This window comes from Uranotaenia lowii, chromosome 3 (assembly GCF_029784155.1).
Source record: "Uranotaenia lowii strain MFRU-FL chromosome 3, ASM2978415v1, whole genome shotgun sequence".
In the NCBI taxonomy this organism is placed as follows: Eukaryota; Metazoa; Arthropoda; class Insecta; order Diptera; family Culicidae; genus Uranotaenia; species Uranotaenia lowii.
This window is the reverse complement of record NC_073693.1, coordinates 341369122-341383494: the sequence shown is the minus strand read 5'-3', so window position 1 is coordinate 341383494 and position 14373 is coordinate 341369122. Positions and strand designations below refer to the sequence as shown.

At 44.2% G+C, this 14373-nt stretch overlaps 2 protein-coding genes and 2 pseudogenes across 3 annotated transcripts; all 4 read left to right on the top strand.

Annotated features, from left to right (window-relative positions):
• The first annotated feature begins 1438 nt into the window (after positions 1-1438).
• LOC129753890 (putative serine protease K12H4.7) lies at positions 1439-3077 on the top strand (annotated as a pseudogene).
• Positions 3078-3244: 167 nt separating this feature from the next.
• On the top strand, positions 3245-4918 carry LOC129757014 (putative serine protease K12H4.7; annotated as a pseudogene).
• A 448-nt stretch (positions 4919-5366) lies between these two features.
• Positions 5367-7172, top strand: LOC129757871 (putative serine protease F56F10.1). 2 transcript variants are annotated; one of them, XM_055755224.1, is made up of 4 exons: positions 5367-5401; positions 5467-5889; positions 5963-6433; positions 6493-7172. In XM_055755224.1, exons 2-4 carry the CDS (start codon positions 5471-5473, stop codon positions 7121-7123), a joined length of 1521 nt encoding a protein of 506 aa, XP_055611199.1. In that variant the 5' UTR covers positions 5367-5401; positions 5467-5470; the 3' UTR covers positions 7124-7172. The 2 variants fall into 2 exon arrangements, with proteins under 2 accessions (XP_055611199.1, XP_055611200.1); XM_055755225.1 differs by lacking the exon at positions 5367-5401 and having other exon boundaries at positions 5408-5889.
• A 4674-nt stretch (positions 7173-11846) lies between these two features.
• On the top strand, positions 11847-13812 carry LOC129757404 (putative serine protease F56F10.1). Its single transcript, XM_055754616.1, has 4 exons — positions 11847-11980; positions 12049-12474; positions 12538-13008; positions 13067-13812. The coding sequence occupies exons 2-4, from the start codon at positions 12053-12055 to the stop codon at positions 13701-13703; spliced, it is 1530 nt and encodes a 509-aa protein (XP_055610591.1). The 5' UTR covers positions 11847-11980; positions 12049-12052; the 3' UTR covers positions 13704-13812.
• Positions 13813-14373: the final 561 nt, after the last annotated feature.

Here is a 14373-nt window from a genome sequence, read left to right as displayed (position 1 = left end):
ACTTATTAAAAATCGAAATTATAACAACTGCCCTGATGACTCAGAAAAGAAACGACTGAGTATTCAGCAAAACAGAAAATTTACTTGAAAAGAAGAACTAATCAATGAAATCATGCAGTAAGAGAAGATACATTCAGATAACCATTTTGTTCTGTTCGCTCTAAACGATGTTAATTTAATTTAATAATTTAATGTTATTATTTAAGCGTGTCGGTTCGGGCGCTAACGTTTGAGCCGAACAAAACAAAAATTGAAAACAGAGTTGAGCAGCTTAAATAAACAAGCGACTGGAAGAGCTGGTCTCTTTTTGGTTTAGGCTACGTAACAAGTTAAACGCGACTTATTAATACTATCCGAAAAAGTTAGAGTTTTTAGTGGCGACGAGGATGAGATTGTGCTAGTGAACTAGTAGTTTTGCCTGCGAACGAGTGGCATCCAACCGGCATCGAACCAACTTTGCGAATTCCGAGTGGCGTGCAAAACGGTAGTAGCTTCGAAGATTTCGGTTCCGGTTTTTAGGTTGAATACCGGAATTGGGTAATTTCCCGGATTTGGTAAGAATACCAGTTGTGTTTTAAATATTGGTTTTATTTTTTCTTCTTCTTCATATTGATACTTGTAAATTTACAAATCAATCTGAATACTTTGGGTTTTTTTCCTTATTAACTATTACGAAAAATGGCCTCAGCAAATGCCTTAATAGCCATTATTGAGCCTTACAGAAAAGGAACTCCATTTTCTGATTGGGTGGAGCGTTTCACCCAAAATCGACTCTCTGGGACTTTTTTCGGAAAACCAATTAAGTCCCATAAAGTCGATTTTTGGTCAATTTTTTTATGATAACATAAGATCTCGATGTTTTTTTGGTTTCCTTTTGATGATTTTTGAGGGTCTTTGAGCGCTTTGAGGCACCCGAAAATCTAACCCGATTGACCAGAAATTTTGCACAGGTCAGGTTTTTAGGCCAATCTACAAAACGTATTTGATCGGTTTTCAAAAACATTACTGTCAAGTTCATGAGATTGAATCCAGGCCATGGCACACATAATACTCTTTCTGGAGCTTGGTGGTTTTAGCATTTGTAAGATGCTAGTCATCATAACCTCGAAATATGTACGCTTAGGTCAAAAATGAAAGATCTTTTCAAAGAATCATGAAATTTTACTAAGATCATATGAGTGTGTTCGTTTTATTCCAAATGTATTATTTTGAGAAATGTTCGAAATTTCTCGAAGTTGGCTTTTTTTGTCTCTGGAGCCACTCCAAAGCTTGTTCTTTTAAATTGGTTCCGAAGTTAGAACTTAAACAGAAGGTTTTTCGACATACGCTCAATATGAGGTTTCAGTGAAACCAAATGACAAAAATTTTCTTTACATTATCTTCAAAAAAAATAAAATAAAAAAGCGTTACAGTGAAAGCGATCGTGGCCATCATCTTGATGGTGGCTTTGGCTACCTTCGTGGAGGCCAAAAGCCTCAAAGAACCCAACGAAAAGGCAAACAGAATGTTGATGCAACATCTCTTGGGCCGACGCAGTGGTGCCAGTAGTCGTGTAGCTCCCAAAGTCCCGGTAGTAGCCGACAAGCGTATTGTGATCGAGAACTACTTCACAACCTGGCTGGATCACGCAGGAGTTTCAGCTCCGATATCTGCAGGTGAGTGACTTCTATAGACCCGGTGGTCCGGTTCTGATCTTTCTGTCTGGCAACAATGTGCTGGAGGACTGGATGGTTTATCGCGGTACTCTGATCTACCAACTGGCCGAGAAAATGAACACCCTGTTGATTGGAGTTGAGACACGGTTTTAAGGAAGTAGTCATCCCACTGAGTAAGTTTATCCAGGGAGTTTGGGAAGAGTTTCAGCTTTTGAATGATGATCTAACTACAGAGATACGAGTACCGAGAACCTACGTTTCCTGAACACCGACCAAATCTTGGCTGACGTGGCTGAGTTCGTGACTTACGTGAGGAACGAGGTAGTTCAAAACGAGTACGCTCGAGTCCTGGTAGCCAGTTCGGAGGACGGAGGATCATTAGCCACTTGGTTCAGGGTTCGATATCCGCACTTGGCTGATGTTGCGTGGTCTTCGAGTGGTTGGCATCAGGCCAACATGGACTTCCAGGAGTTCACTGAGGCCTGGGGAGAGACGTTGATCGAGCATGGAAGTCAGGGCTGTTACAACGAAATTTTCGTAGCCTTCCACGTGATGCAGAATCTGTTCGATGCCGGACAAGCTGAGGAGTTATCGGAAATGTTCAACATCTGTACCTCGGTCGATGCCGATGACAGGCTGCAGGTCATGTTCTTCTTCAGCGTTATGATGTACTCAATCGAAAATTTCACCATCAAGGACAACCAGTGATTATACCTATCTTATGAAATTTCTAAGGCAGCAATGATTCCTTTTATACCTTACAAGCTGAGCAGCTTCCAGAAAGTTTGTGAAGACATACTCGAGGAAGATTACCCAACGGAAGTTCACGCTTTTGCCGATTGGTTCAATACGAAATTTTTGGAAAATCGAGATTGTGCCATCAGCGATGTCTACGAGTTTGTCGAAAGATACACGCCAACGAACTGGGACGATCCCTTCAACGCGGAGAGAGCTCGTCAATGGGGCTACCAGGAGTGTACTGAATTCGGTTGGTTCTGGACCACGGATTTGAACAACCAGCCGTTCGGTAGCCGTGTCTACTTGGAACTGTATACGGAAATCTGCCGGCTAGTGATCGGAGATTGGCTTACCTATGAATCGATCTACTACGCCGCTAATCACTTCGGGGGAAACAATCCACGCTCACTTCACCAATGGTGCTGAAGACCCTTGGCGTAAGGTTAGCGTGACCAATACCCTGAACACCAATGCGTTGGTTATCCCAGGGGAGCTCAGTAGTGCCGATATCTGGGCCACATCTGAAGACGATTCTGTCGAGTTAGCAGAGGTGAAAGATCGACTTCTTGATCTGCTGTCCTATTACCTGTACCCTGGAAGACCCCGTGGTGAGGCCAAATCGGTTGATGTGGCTGTAAACTAAGAGTTAGTCAACACACTCATGTGCGAATATGCAGTAATAAAATATGAAACCTCTAATTTTGGCTTTGGCTTTAAGTTATTACAAAATTTTTATTAGAACTTAAGTTCAACTCATTTTCTATTTCCTCATTGTGGAACATTTATTCTTAGGATCTGTAGTACAATAATCGAAATTTTCCTCAATTTTTCTGCCAAATTAATAGCTTTACAATGAGAGCGATCGTGGCCATCACCTTTCTGATGGCTTTGGCTGCCTTTGTGGGAGCCAAAAGCCTCAAAGAACCCAACGAGAAGGTCAACCGTCTGCTGATGCAGCAGCTATTGGCCAAGCGTAGTGGTGCAAACAGCCGTGTAGCTCCCAAAGCCCCAGTAGTAGCCGACAAGCGTATCGTGATCGAGAACTACTTCACAACCCGGCTGGATCATTTCAACTCCCAGAACACACAGGAGTTCTAGCTCCGTTACCTGCAGGTGAGTGACTTCTACAGACCCGGTGGTCCGATCCTGATCTTCCTAGCTGGCAACACTGTGCTGGAGTATTGGATGGTTTATCGAGGTACTCTGACTTACCAACTGGCCGAGAAAATGAACGCCCTACTGATTGGAGTTGAGTCGCGGTTTTATGGAAGCAGCCCAAGTTCACCCTTTCAAAAGTATTTATTATCCAACTTCAGGGACACGACTACCGAGAATCTACGTTTCCTAAACACCGACCAAATCTTGGCTGAATTTGCCGAGTTTGTGACCTACGTGAGGCATGAGGTAGTTGAGAATGAGTACGCCAAGGTCCTGGTGGCTGGTTCGGAGTACGGAGGATCATTGGCTACCTGGTTCCGTGTTCGGTATCCACACTTGGCTGACGTTGCCTGGTCTTCCAGTGGGTGGCATCAGGCCAACATGGACTTCCAGGAATTCACCGAAGCCTGGGGCGAAACGCTGATCGAGCATGGAAGTCAGGACTGTTACAACGAAATATTCGTAGCCTTCCACGTGATGCAGAACCTGTTTGACGCCGAACGATCCGAGGAGGTTTCGGAAATGTTCAACATCTGTACCCCGGTTGATCCCGAGGATAGGTTGCAGGTCATGTTCTTCTTCAGCATCATGATGACTTCAATTGAAATGTACACCCTCAGAGATAACCAGTAATTATATCTATCTCAATAGATCAGTGTACCAGAAGTAATTCACCCTATAATTTTTTTCTCAGACTTAGCGACTTCCAGGAGGTCTGTGACGATCTGCTCGAAGGAGATTATCCAACGGCCGTTCACGCCTTTGCCGATTGGTTCAACACAAAGTTCTTGGAGGATCGAGGTTGCGTTATCAGTGATATCAACGAGCTAGTCGAACGATACAGCCAAACCAACTGGGATTCGCCCTACACTGAGATGGGAGTTCGTCAATGGGGTTACGAGGAATGCAATGAATTCGGTTGGTTCTGGACCACGGATTCGGACAACCAGCCGTTCGGCAGTAGCGTATACTTGGAACTCTACTCTGAACTCTGCCGTATGGTGTACGGTGATTGGATTACCTATGAGTCGATCTACTACGCCACGAATCGTGCCAACAATCGCTTCGGAGGAAACAATCCACGGATCGAGTATGCTCACTTCACCAATGGTGCTGAGGACCCTTGACGTAAGGTTAGCGTGACCAATACCCTGAACACAAACGCATTGGCCGATGTAATCCCTGGGGAGCTGACCTGTGCCGATATCTGGGCTACCTCCGAAGATGATTCCGCCGAGCTTGCCGAGGTAAAAGATCGACTTCTTGACCTTCTGTCTTATTACCTGTACCCAGGAAGACCCCGTGGAGAAGCCAAATCGGTTGATGTAGCTGTCAACTAATCCTTTCCCCCCCGATAGCATGCAATAATAAATTATGAAACATCGAAATGTGACTCTGGATTCAAAATTATCACCCGAAATATCCCTTATCAGCTGATAAATGACAATCTGACTTCGTTTCTGTTTTTATGGGTGAATTACGCGATGGGCTTTATGGGTGATCAGATGACCGATATCGGAGGTAGATGGAAAATAATCCTCTCTGTCAAATTTGTGAAACTTTTCTGCAGCACTCAGACATTGACACAGAATTTTAAAATAAAAAATTTTAAATTCTATTTGTGGCCTCCATGCAGGTCATTTGGTCCATGTCGACAGTTTAGTTTCTAATCACGCATTAGTGCTCCTTCTTTCGATTTCATCAAGGTGGCTTAGTATCTCGTAGTTTTACACCTTTGCTTGGTGATAAGCCCGTATTTTCGGGAGCACCTGATATAAAATGAATTGGATAAGGTGGCTCGCGCTGAGTATTGATTGGATTTTTGACCTAGGTGGCTCCCGAACGGTGTGGTAATTTACAATTGGTGACCAAATTGAACAGTGAATTCAAAGGTTAAGTGATCGATTTTTTCTAGAACGATGAGGGCTATATTCTTGATAGCTCTGGCCCTGGTGGCCGTTGTGGCTGCTGGAAAAATTCCCAAAGCGAAACGGGAGATGACAGCCAGTCAAAAAAAGTTGATGCAAGCTTTCGTCGGATTACCGGAAATACGTGAGGCTGAGAAGCCCAGTGAACATGTGGTTGTTGAGAACTACTTCACAACCCAGGTCGACCACTTTGATCTGCAGAGTACCGATGAGTGGGCCATGCGGTACTTCACCATTCCCGATTTCTACGTACCGGGAGGTCCAGTGTTGATCTACATCAGTGGCTTTGGGCCGCTGTTTCCACAGTTACTTGAAGAAGGTTCGTTGATCTATGATATGGCCAAAGATTTGGGCGGAGCTGTATTCGGTTTTGAAACTCGATTCTATGGACAGAATCACGTCGGATTCACGTAGGTTTTAGCTTCATGAACGATTACTTAAAATTGCAGAAGTTCAAATCAAAATTACAAATCTATTCCATAGAGAGGCGAGCACGGAAAATCTGCGACTGCTCAATACCGATCAGGTGTTGGCCGATCTTGCCGAATTCGTTCAGTACATCAAACGAAACGTTGTTCGCAATGACAATGCACGAGTTCTGGTTGCTGGTTCGAACTACGGTGGAGCTCTGGCCAGCTGGTTCCGAGTTCGTTACCCACATTTGGCCCAGGGTGCTTGGGCTTCCAGTGGTTTCACGCGAGCTATCATGGAGTTCGAAGAGTTCGCCGAAGCCTGGGGAGAGTCGTTGATCAACTTGGGTAGCCAGCAATGCTACAACGATATCTTTGTTGCCTTCCACGTGTTGGAGAATCTGATTGATGCTGGACGTACTGATATTTTGAATGACCGATTCAACCTTTGCGATCCGATCGACGGTGAAGACAAAATGCAGGTCGAGTTCTTCTTCAGCGAACTGATGCACTCTCTCGAGTTCTTTACTCTCCTGGAAAATAAGTAATTTGATTCACAGGCGTCAAGAGATTTGGAGTCTAATTTAAAAATTTCTTTCTCAGTGTGACTGCATTCGAACGAGTTTGCAACGACATAACTGGATCCGATGCTACGACCTCATTGGACGCCTTAGCTAACTGGTTCAATGAAAACTTCGCCGAACCATCAGGTTGCGCCATCAGTCGATTGGAAGATCTCGCCGAGTGGTTCCGTGATGATGGTTGGAACGATTTCCTCGTTAGGACGGGTTTGCGTCAAAGTCTGTATCTGGAGTGCACCGAATTCGGATGGTTCCGTACGGCCTCATCGGACAATCAACCCTTCGGCAGTCGCATCGATTTGGACATTTATGCTGAAATGTGTCGGCAGGTCTTCGGCGATTGGTTCTCGGTAGACTCGATGCGAAGTGCAGTTGTTCGGACCAACAACCGTTATGGAGGAGATTCTCCGGCCGTGCGCAATGTTCATTACTCGAACGGTGCTGAAGACCCTTGGCGAACGGTTTCGATTACACGGCCCGTTGGACCAGACACCTCGGCCCAGTTGATCCCGCGAGAGCTGCTGAGTGCGGATCTGTGGTCTATTTCCGAGTTCGATTCCGAGGCACTTCAGGCGGCGAAACTTAAAATTAAGGCTGAAGTAGCGTCCTTCTTGTACCCGGCTACTCCTTATGAGGGCGTTCAGGAAGCTTAGAGCTTTTGTATTATGACAATTACAAGGAAATAAATATTAATTTTAACAACTTCTCTTAGCTTTTATAGGAATGGTTGCAGTTTCACGTTGACTTCGAAAATATGTAAACCATCATATTGAACATCGATTTGAGAACTTGCTCTGATAGTTAAAACTTGCTGTGCCCAGTTATCTTTCGCCTAGTTCGGTGGTTGAGACTAAAATAAGTTTATTCGTTCGAAAGGGCTTCCTCAATTTTCTTGTATCTTCTGGACACCTTACAGCCTATCCTTGGTCTCGAAGCCCGTCAGTGAACTTCCGGGATTTCACACCAAGCGGCAACAATACGTAGATTCCGTTCGGTCCAATGTCATCTTTAGGTAGCGAATGATGAACTGGCCCTGTTGATACGGATTGACTTCACGATCCGATATCAAGAGGGCTACCAAAAGTGAAAATGACTAGTCGATGAAATGTCCATTGCAACCGTTGGGAAGAGATGCTTGAATTTCGAGCCCGATCTACAATCATCGCCTCGGCCTAAACCCCAAGACAAACTCATAGGAGGAGGCAATTGGCAAGCTTTCTTGCTAGCACATCAAATTGCATCACGGAAAAAACGCTGAAGAAATTTATTTTTTAGGAATTATATCTTCAGCTTTCGCTTATAATCAGATAAGATTGTATAGATCACGTTGGCCATGCTTCACTGTCAATTTTTGGTAAATTTTAAAAAATGTCGTCGAACGAAAAAGAGCGTTGTGTATTAATCCTGCGCACTCATTTCGAGAATCCGGAGTTGTCACATCGGGACATCGGTAAGATCCTAGGAATCGTCCAATCCACGGTCAGCAGAGTACTAAAACGATACTTCGAGCACCTAACCATTGACCGGAAGGTGAAGAACGGCAAAAATGAATGCTCCGTCAGTGAAAAAGATCACAAGCGCGTTGTTAAGCAGTTTAGACGTGATCCAGAAAGTTCGATCCGGGATGTCGCCAAAAAGCTGAATTTGTCAAGTTCGTTCCTCCAGCAGACCAAGCAACGGGAGCGCCTACGTACATACACGGTTCAGAAGGCTCCTAACCGCGACGAAAGGCAAAACATGGTGGGGAAGACGCGAGCCCGAAAGCTGTACACCGAAATGCTGATGAAGGCTGCATTGCCTGGTAATGGACGACAAAACCTGCGTCAAGCCGAACTCTCGTCAGCTGCCGGGCCTGTTGTTCTTCACTGCAGAGGACAAATTTAGATAGAAGGTATGCTCTAAGACGCTGAGCGGGAGGCATCGGCGCGTACAGATTTGAGTCTGAGGTTCTAAATAATTGCTGAGGTCAACTTTGGTTCATGCACTGAGAAGGACGACCTGAGTATCTAAATAGGAGTGGAAACAGCTTCGTAGGCAAATCATATTTTGCATGCAATCGAGTCGATAGTCTTCTTCTTGGTGAAAAAGTTCTACCATAGTTAAAACTAAGGAATGAAATAGTTCTTGAAACTTAAGTTAGATATATGTTATCGAGACTAACATGGTTCAAAAGTCTGATACAGGAGATATGAGGATTTTCTCGGAAAACTCTCTGGAGCCACACAACTCGGTGTTTCGTTTCCGTGCACTAAGGAAGATCCCCCAACAAACAAAAGGAAACAAATATTTATAACAATTTGACGATCCTTTCTGCTTATTATGATCGAAACTAGTTGTCTTAAATCATTTTTTGACAATTTACGATAAAAATTTGATAGTGGCATGTTTTGCTTGCTGCGCTTGCTTGCATGGAAATTTTCCAAAGTAAAAGGCGATGGAAGCGCTGCCGAATTTGGGTGATGGTTTTGCATTAGTGCAAGTAGAATGCAGCTAAAATTTCACCCAACTTTTCACAGATCTTATGGGTTTTTGGGTAAAATTTCAGCTGCATCCCACTTGCACTAACGCAAAACCATCACCCAAATCCGGCAGCGCTTCTATCGCCTATTGGACAAAAAAACTGAATACGGTACAACTTTCAAAGCGCTTTAAATCTCTTTGTTTCAAGATATTATAACTAAACTCTTCAGAACTTGTTATCACATACCTGAAACATGTATAAAACTTTAATTTTAGCCTGGATACATGCACACAGAAAAAACACGTCCAAAAACTTTGAAATTTCTATTTTTTATGCGTTTTCCATGCGATATCTTCTTTTTCTGAACTCCAAAGTCTCACAAAACTATCTGTTTTGAAATGCTTGATTTATAAGGTTATCAACGATGTAGGTATAACATTTGTAACTTTTTTTTTGTTATTAGTGTTCCTAAATAGGATATTTCAAAATTTTATTTCTTCCGAAAATTTATTATTTTTTTCTGCCATTTTTCATCTTTAAGCCCATTTACGCTTCCCGTGGAAATGAACTTGAAAAATTTTTTTCGTCAATAACTCAACAACGCGACTAAACAAGATTTTGTAACATGGTGGAATCGATGGGGAATGTTTGAATGATGGATATCCAACTGGTTTTATTGTTTAAAACCTTCTAGAACTACGACGTAGATGAGCCACTCCCAACGATGATTGAAATTAAGGAAACCATTCGCCAGCTGAATAGAAACAAGTCGGCTGGGAAGGATGGCATTGCAGCTGAACTCATCATAACAGGCCCGGACAAGTTGGCCGACTGCCTACACCGGTTGAAGGTCCGGATCTGAGACACAAAACAGCTACCGGAGGAGTGGAAGGAGGGGTTAATATGCACCATCTACAAGAAGGGTAACAAATTGGACTGTGAAAACTACCGAGCGATCACTGTCCTCAATGCCGCCTACAAAGTGTTGTCCCGAGTCCTACTCCGCTGCCTAACGCCACAAGCAAACAGATTCGTGAGAAGTCATCAGGCCGGCTTCATGGAGGGACGGTCTACGACGGACCAGATATTCACATTACGGCAAATCCTCCAAAAATGCCGTGAACACCAAGTCCCTACGCACCATCTATTCATCGACTTCAAAGCCGCATACGACACGATCGACCATAAACAGCTATGGAAAATCATGTACGAGAACGGCTTTTCCGGGAAGCTGATCAGACTGATTAAGGCGACGATGGATGGAACGCAGTGGATGGCGCTAGAAGGTGTTATTCGACGAGCGGTGGGCGAAATGCGTGGCACGATTTTCAACAGATCCAGTCAACTTATCTGCTTTGCCGATGACATTGATATAGTCGGCAGATCATCTGCGGCGATGGAGGAGATCTACTGCAAACTGAAACGCGGAGCAGGAAGGATTGGATTGATGATTAATACGTCCAAGACAAAGGACATGCTGGCTTGCGGATCCGAGACCGACCGAACCCGCTGGTCCAGTAATAACAAGGTCACGATCGACGGCGACGAGCTGGAGATAGTCGAAGACTTTGTCTATCTCGGCTCACTGGTGACCGCAGACAATGACACCAGCCGTGAGATCCGGAGGCGAATTATCAGCGGAAGTTGTGCCTACTGCCTACTCCACAAGCAACTGCGGTCGAGAAGACTTAGCCCTCGCACGAAGTGTAACTTGTATATGACGCTCATTAGACCGGTTGTTCTCTACGGGCACGAGACATGGATATTGCTCGAGGAGGACCTGCGTACACTCGGAGTATTCGAGCGACGAGTGTTAAGAACCATCTTTGGTGGCGTACAGGAGAACGGAGTGTGGAGGCGAAGGATGAACCACGAGCTCGCGCGACTCTACGGCGAACCCAGTATCCAGAAGGTGGTGAAGGCTGGCCGGATACGCTGAGCGGGACATGTTGCGAGAATGCCGGACGACTGTCCTGCAAAACAGGTGTTCGCTACGAATCCGGTAGGAACAAGACGAGCGGGGGCGCAACGAGCGAGGTGGTTAGACCAAGTGGAGCGTGATCTGGTGAACGTGGGGTGCCCGAGAAATTGGAGAACGGTTGCTATGAACCGAGTGAATTTTAGGAATTATGTTCGTCAAGTTATGTCGTAAGACGGAATACTATGTAAATAAAAATAAAAAATAACTGAACTCATCTCCATTTCTTTTACCCGTTTGAAATCTTTTGTATTCTCTGGGATAGCATTTGAAAAAAATTGAATCATAGGGCCCCCCCGAGAAAAATCGCCCCGGGCCCCCCGATGGCTTAATCCGGCCCTGCTGCCAAGAAAAAAAATTTTCTCGTGCGGAACTCCTAGGCATGGGGATTTGTCTTTCGCACATTCGAACACCGGGTGGTTTAACTAAATCAATATCACATGGTTGGATGGATATCAATTGACTGGCCACAGACAGTGTATAATGCATGTCATGACCGGGATTCGAACTAATGGCTTGAAAAAACTTAAACGCTACGGACCCCTAGCAGTTACCTTTGAAATGCTCTCTGGAGCCACTTGTACAGTGGCTCTTCGAACAGATTATCATCATTCGGCTTTTCACTTCCTGAAGTAATCCTAATCCTGTTTCTGTCAAATCGACCAGAGGCTTCAGTCCGTGCAATAATCGAAAATAATAATCATATATTAGAAAAGGTGTAACTTTTGATCATTTTATTGTAGAAATGAGAGTGTGATGTAAAATTGTATAATAAACTGTTCTAAGTTCACCATTTAAGGTAAGGTTGAAAGCAAACATTGTATATTGATTTGATTTTTCGAAAAACCTTACGAATGATTTCGAATGACCGGCAATAAAAATAGCTGAGCTGAACTCCAACCACGCATTCTGTTTTTCGTTCAAGGTGGCTTAATATCTCGTAATTTGCTTCAATCTTGAGCGATAAGCCACGTTTTCGGGGGCAACTGATATAAAACGAATTGGATTAGATGAGCCCGGTTGAGTATTGATTTTATTTCGAACCTATTTAGGTGGCTCCTGAACAGTGGGGTAATTGACGATTGGTGGCCAAATTGAACAGTGGATTCTAACCTGAAGTGATTGGTTTTTTTTTCTAGAACGATGAGGGCTATTTTGGTGATAGCTCTGGCCCTGGTGGCCGTTGTGGCTGCTGGGAAAATTCCGAAAGCAAAACGGGAAATGACAGCCGGTCAGAAGAAACTGATGCAAGCATTCGTGGGTTTACCAAACGCCACACCTAAGGCTGATAAGCCCAGTGAACATATTATCGTTGAGGATTACTTTACTACCCGGGTCGATCACTTCAACCTTCAAAGTACCGATGAGTGGGCCATGCGGTACCTGATCGTGCCCGATTACTACGAACCTGGAGGTCCAATTTTGATCTCTATCAGTGGGTTTGGCCCGCTGTTTCCTTTCGCGATCGGAGAAGGTTCCTTGATCTATGACATGGCCAAGGATTTGAAAGGAATTGTGATCGGTTTTGAACCTCGTTTTTATGGACTGAACCGCGTTGGCTTCGAGTACTTATTTCATATTCATAACTCATGTCCTTTTCTCAATAAATAATTTAAAAATTATTCCAGAGATACACGCACGGAAAATCTGCGTCTGCTCAATACCGATCAAGTGTTGGCTGATCTTGCCGAGCTTGTCCAGTACCTCAAGCGTGAAATAGTTCGCAACGAAAATGCAGGCGTTCTGGTTGCCGGTTCCAACTATGGTGGGGCATTGGCCAGCTGGTTCCGCATTCGTTACCCACATTTGGCTCAGGGCGCCTGGTCTTCCAGTGGATTCCAGCGGGCAGTCATGGAGTTCGAAGAGTTCAACGAAGCCTGGGGAGAATCGTTGATCAGCTTGGGTAGCCAGCAATGTTACAACGACATTTTTGTTGCCTTCCACGTGTTGGAGAATTTAGTGGATGCAGGACGTACCGACATTTTGAATGACCGATTCAACCTTTGCGATCCGATTGATGGCGAAGACGAATTGCAGGTCGAGTTTTTCTTCGGAGAATTGATGACTGCTCTCGAGTTCTTTACTCTGCTGGAAAACAAGTAATTTAATTCACAGGCGATAAAAGAAAGTTAGTCTTAATCGAATGTTTATTCTCAGTGTGACCGCATTCGACCGAGTGTGCGATGAGTTAACGGGATCCGATGCTACGACCTCCGTAGATGCCCTGGCGAATTGGTTCAACGAATACTTTGCCGGTGAAGAATGCGCTCTCAGCCGATTGGAAGATCTCGCCGACTTGTTCCGTGAGGATGACTGGGACGATTTTCTCGTTATGGCCGGATTACGTCAAACTCTATACCTAGAGTGTACCGAATTCGGATGGTTCCGTACGGCCTCATCGGACAATCAACCCTTCGGCAGCCGTATCGATCTGAACATTTACGCTGAAATGTGTCGACAGGTTTTCGGTGATTGGTTCACGGTAGATTCGATGCTCAGTGCAGTTGTTCGTACAAACAATCGTTATGGAGGAGATTCTCCGGTCGCCCAAAATGTCCATTACTCCAACGGTGCTGAAGACCCATGGCGAACGGTTTCGATTACCCGGCCCGTTGGACCAGACACCTCGGCCCAGGTAATCCCACGGGAGCTTTTGAGTGCGGATCTGTGGTCCATTTCGGATTTGGACTCCGAAGAACTTGCGGCTGCGAAAACGAAAATCAAGGCTGAAGTAGCATCTTTCTTGTATCCGGCCACTCCTTATGAAGTTGCTGAGGGTGTTCAGCAAGCTTAGAGTCTTAGAAATAGATCATGAATAACGTGATAAATATATTTGTCCATTTTTGGTGAAACTTCTTATTTGTTCAGTCATTTTCCATTCGCTGATAAGATAATAAACAACATCCCACAAACATATCAGCATAGTTCTATTTTTCGTGAAATTGCCAATTCATGGAATATATTGCGTAAGTTGAATTGCACAAATCATTCCGATTATCAATTGGGAAATTCTGATTATATTTATAGAATATGATTTCGGGAACACTTGTGAATGCGATCATTGATGTGAAATACTTCAATTTCTTTGAGCAGCTCCTGGTAGTATCTTTCGCTTTTTTTGCCAGGATTTTCCATTTCTCGTCATTTTTATACTTCATTTTTTTTCTCATATTTATTTTAAATTTTCTAAATTTTTCTTGTAAGGTGTTTTCGCCCTGTCCACCCAATGAACAACGCTCGAGCAACGCTCGAGGAGGAAAAGAAGCTGAAAACTGACTGTGAACGTACTCCACCGAACAAAAGCTCTTCACCAAACGCCTGAATGTAGGCAGAGAAACAACTCCCCAGCAAGCTTGAAATTACGCACGCACAATTTGTACTAGAAATTTATCATATAAAAAATCGTGTTGTTTATTTTCAACTTATTTGAAAAGCAGTTTGAAAACTATCAATTTTTCATTGTT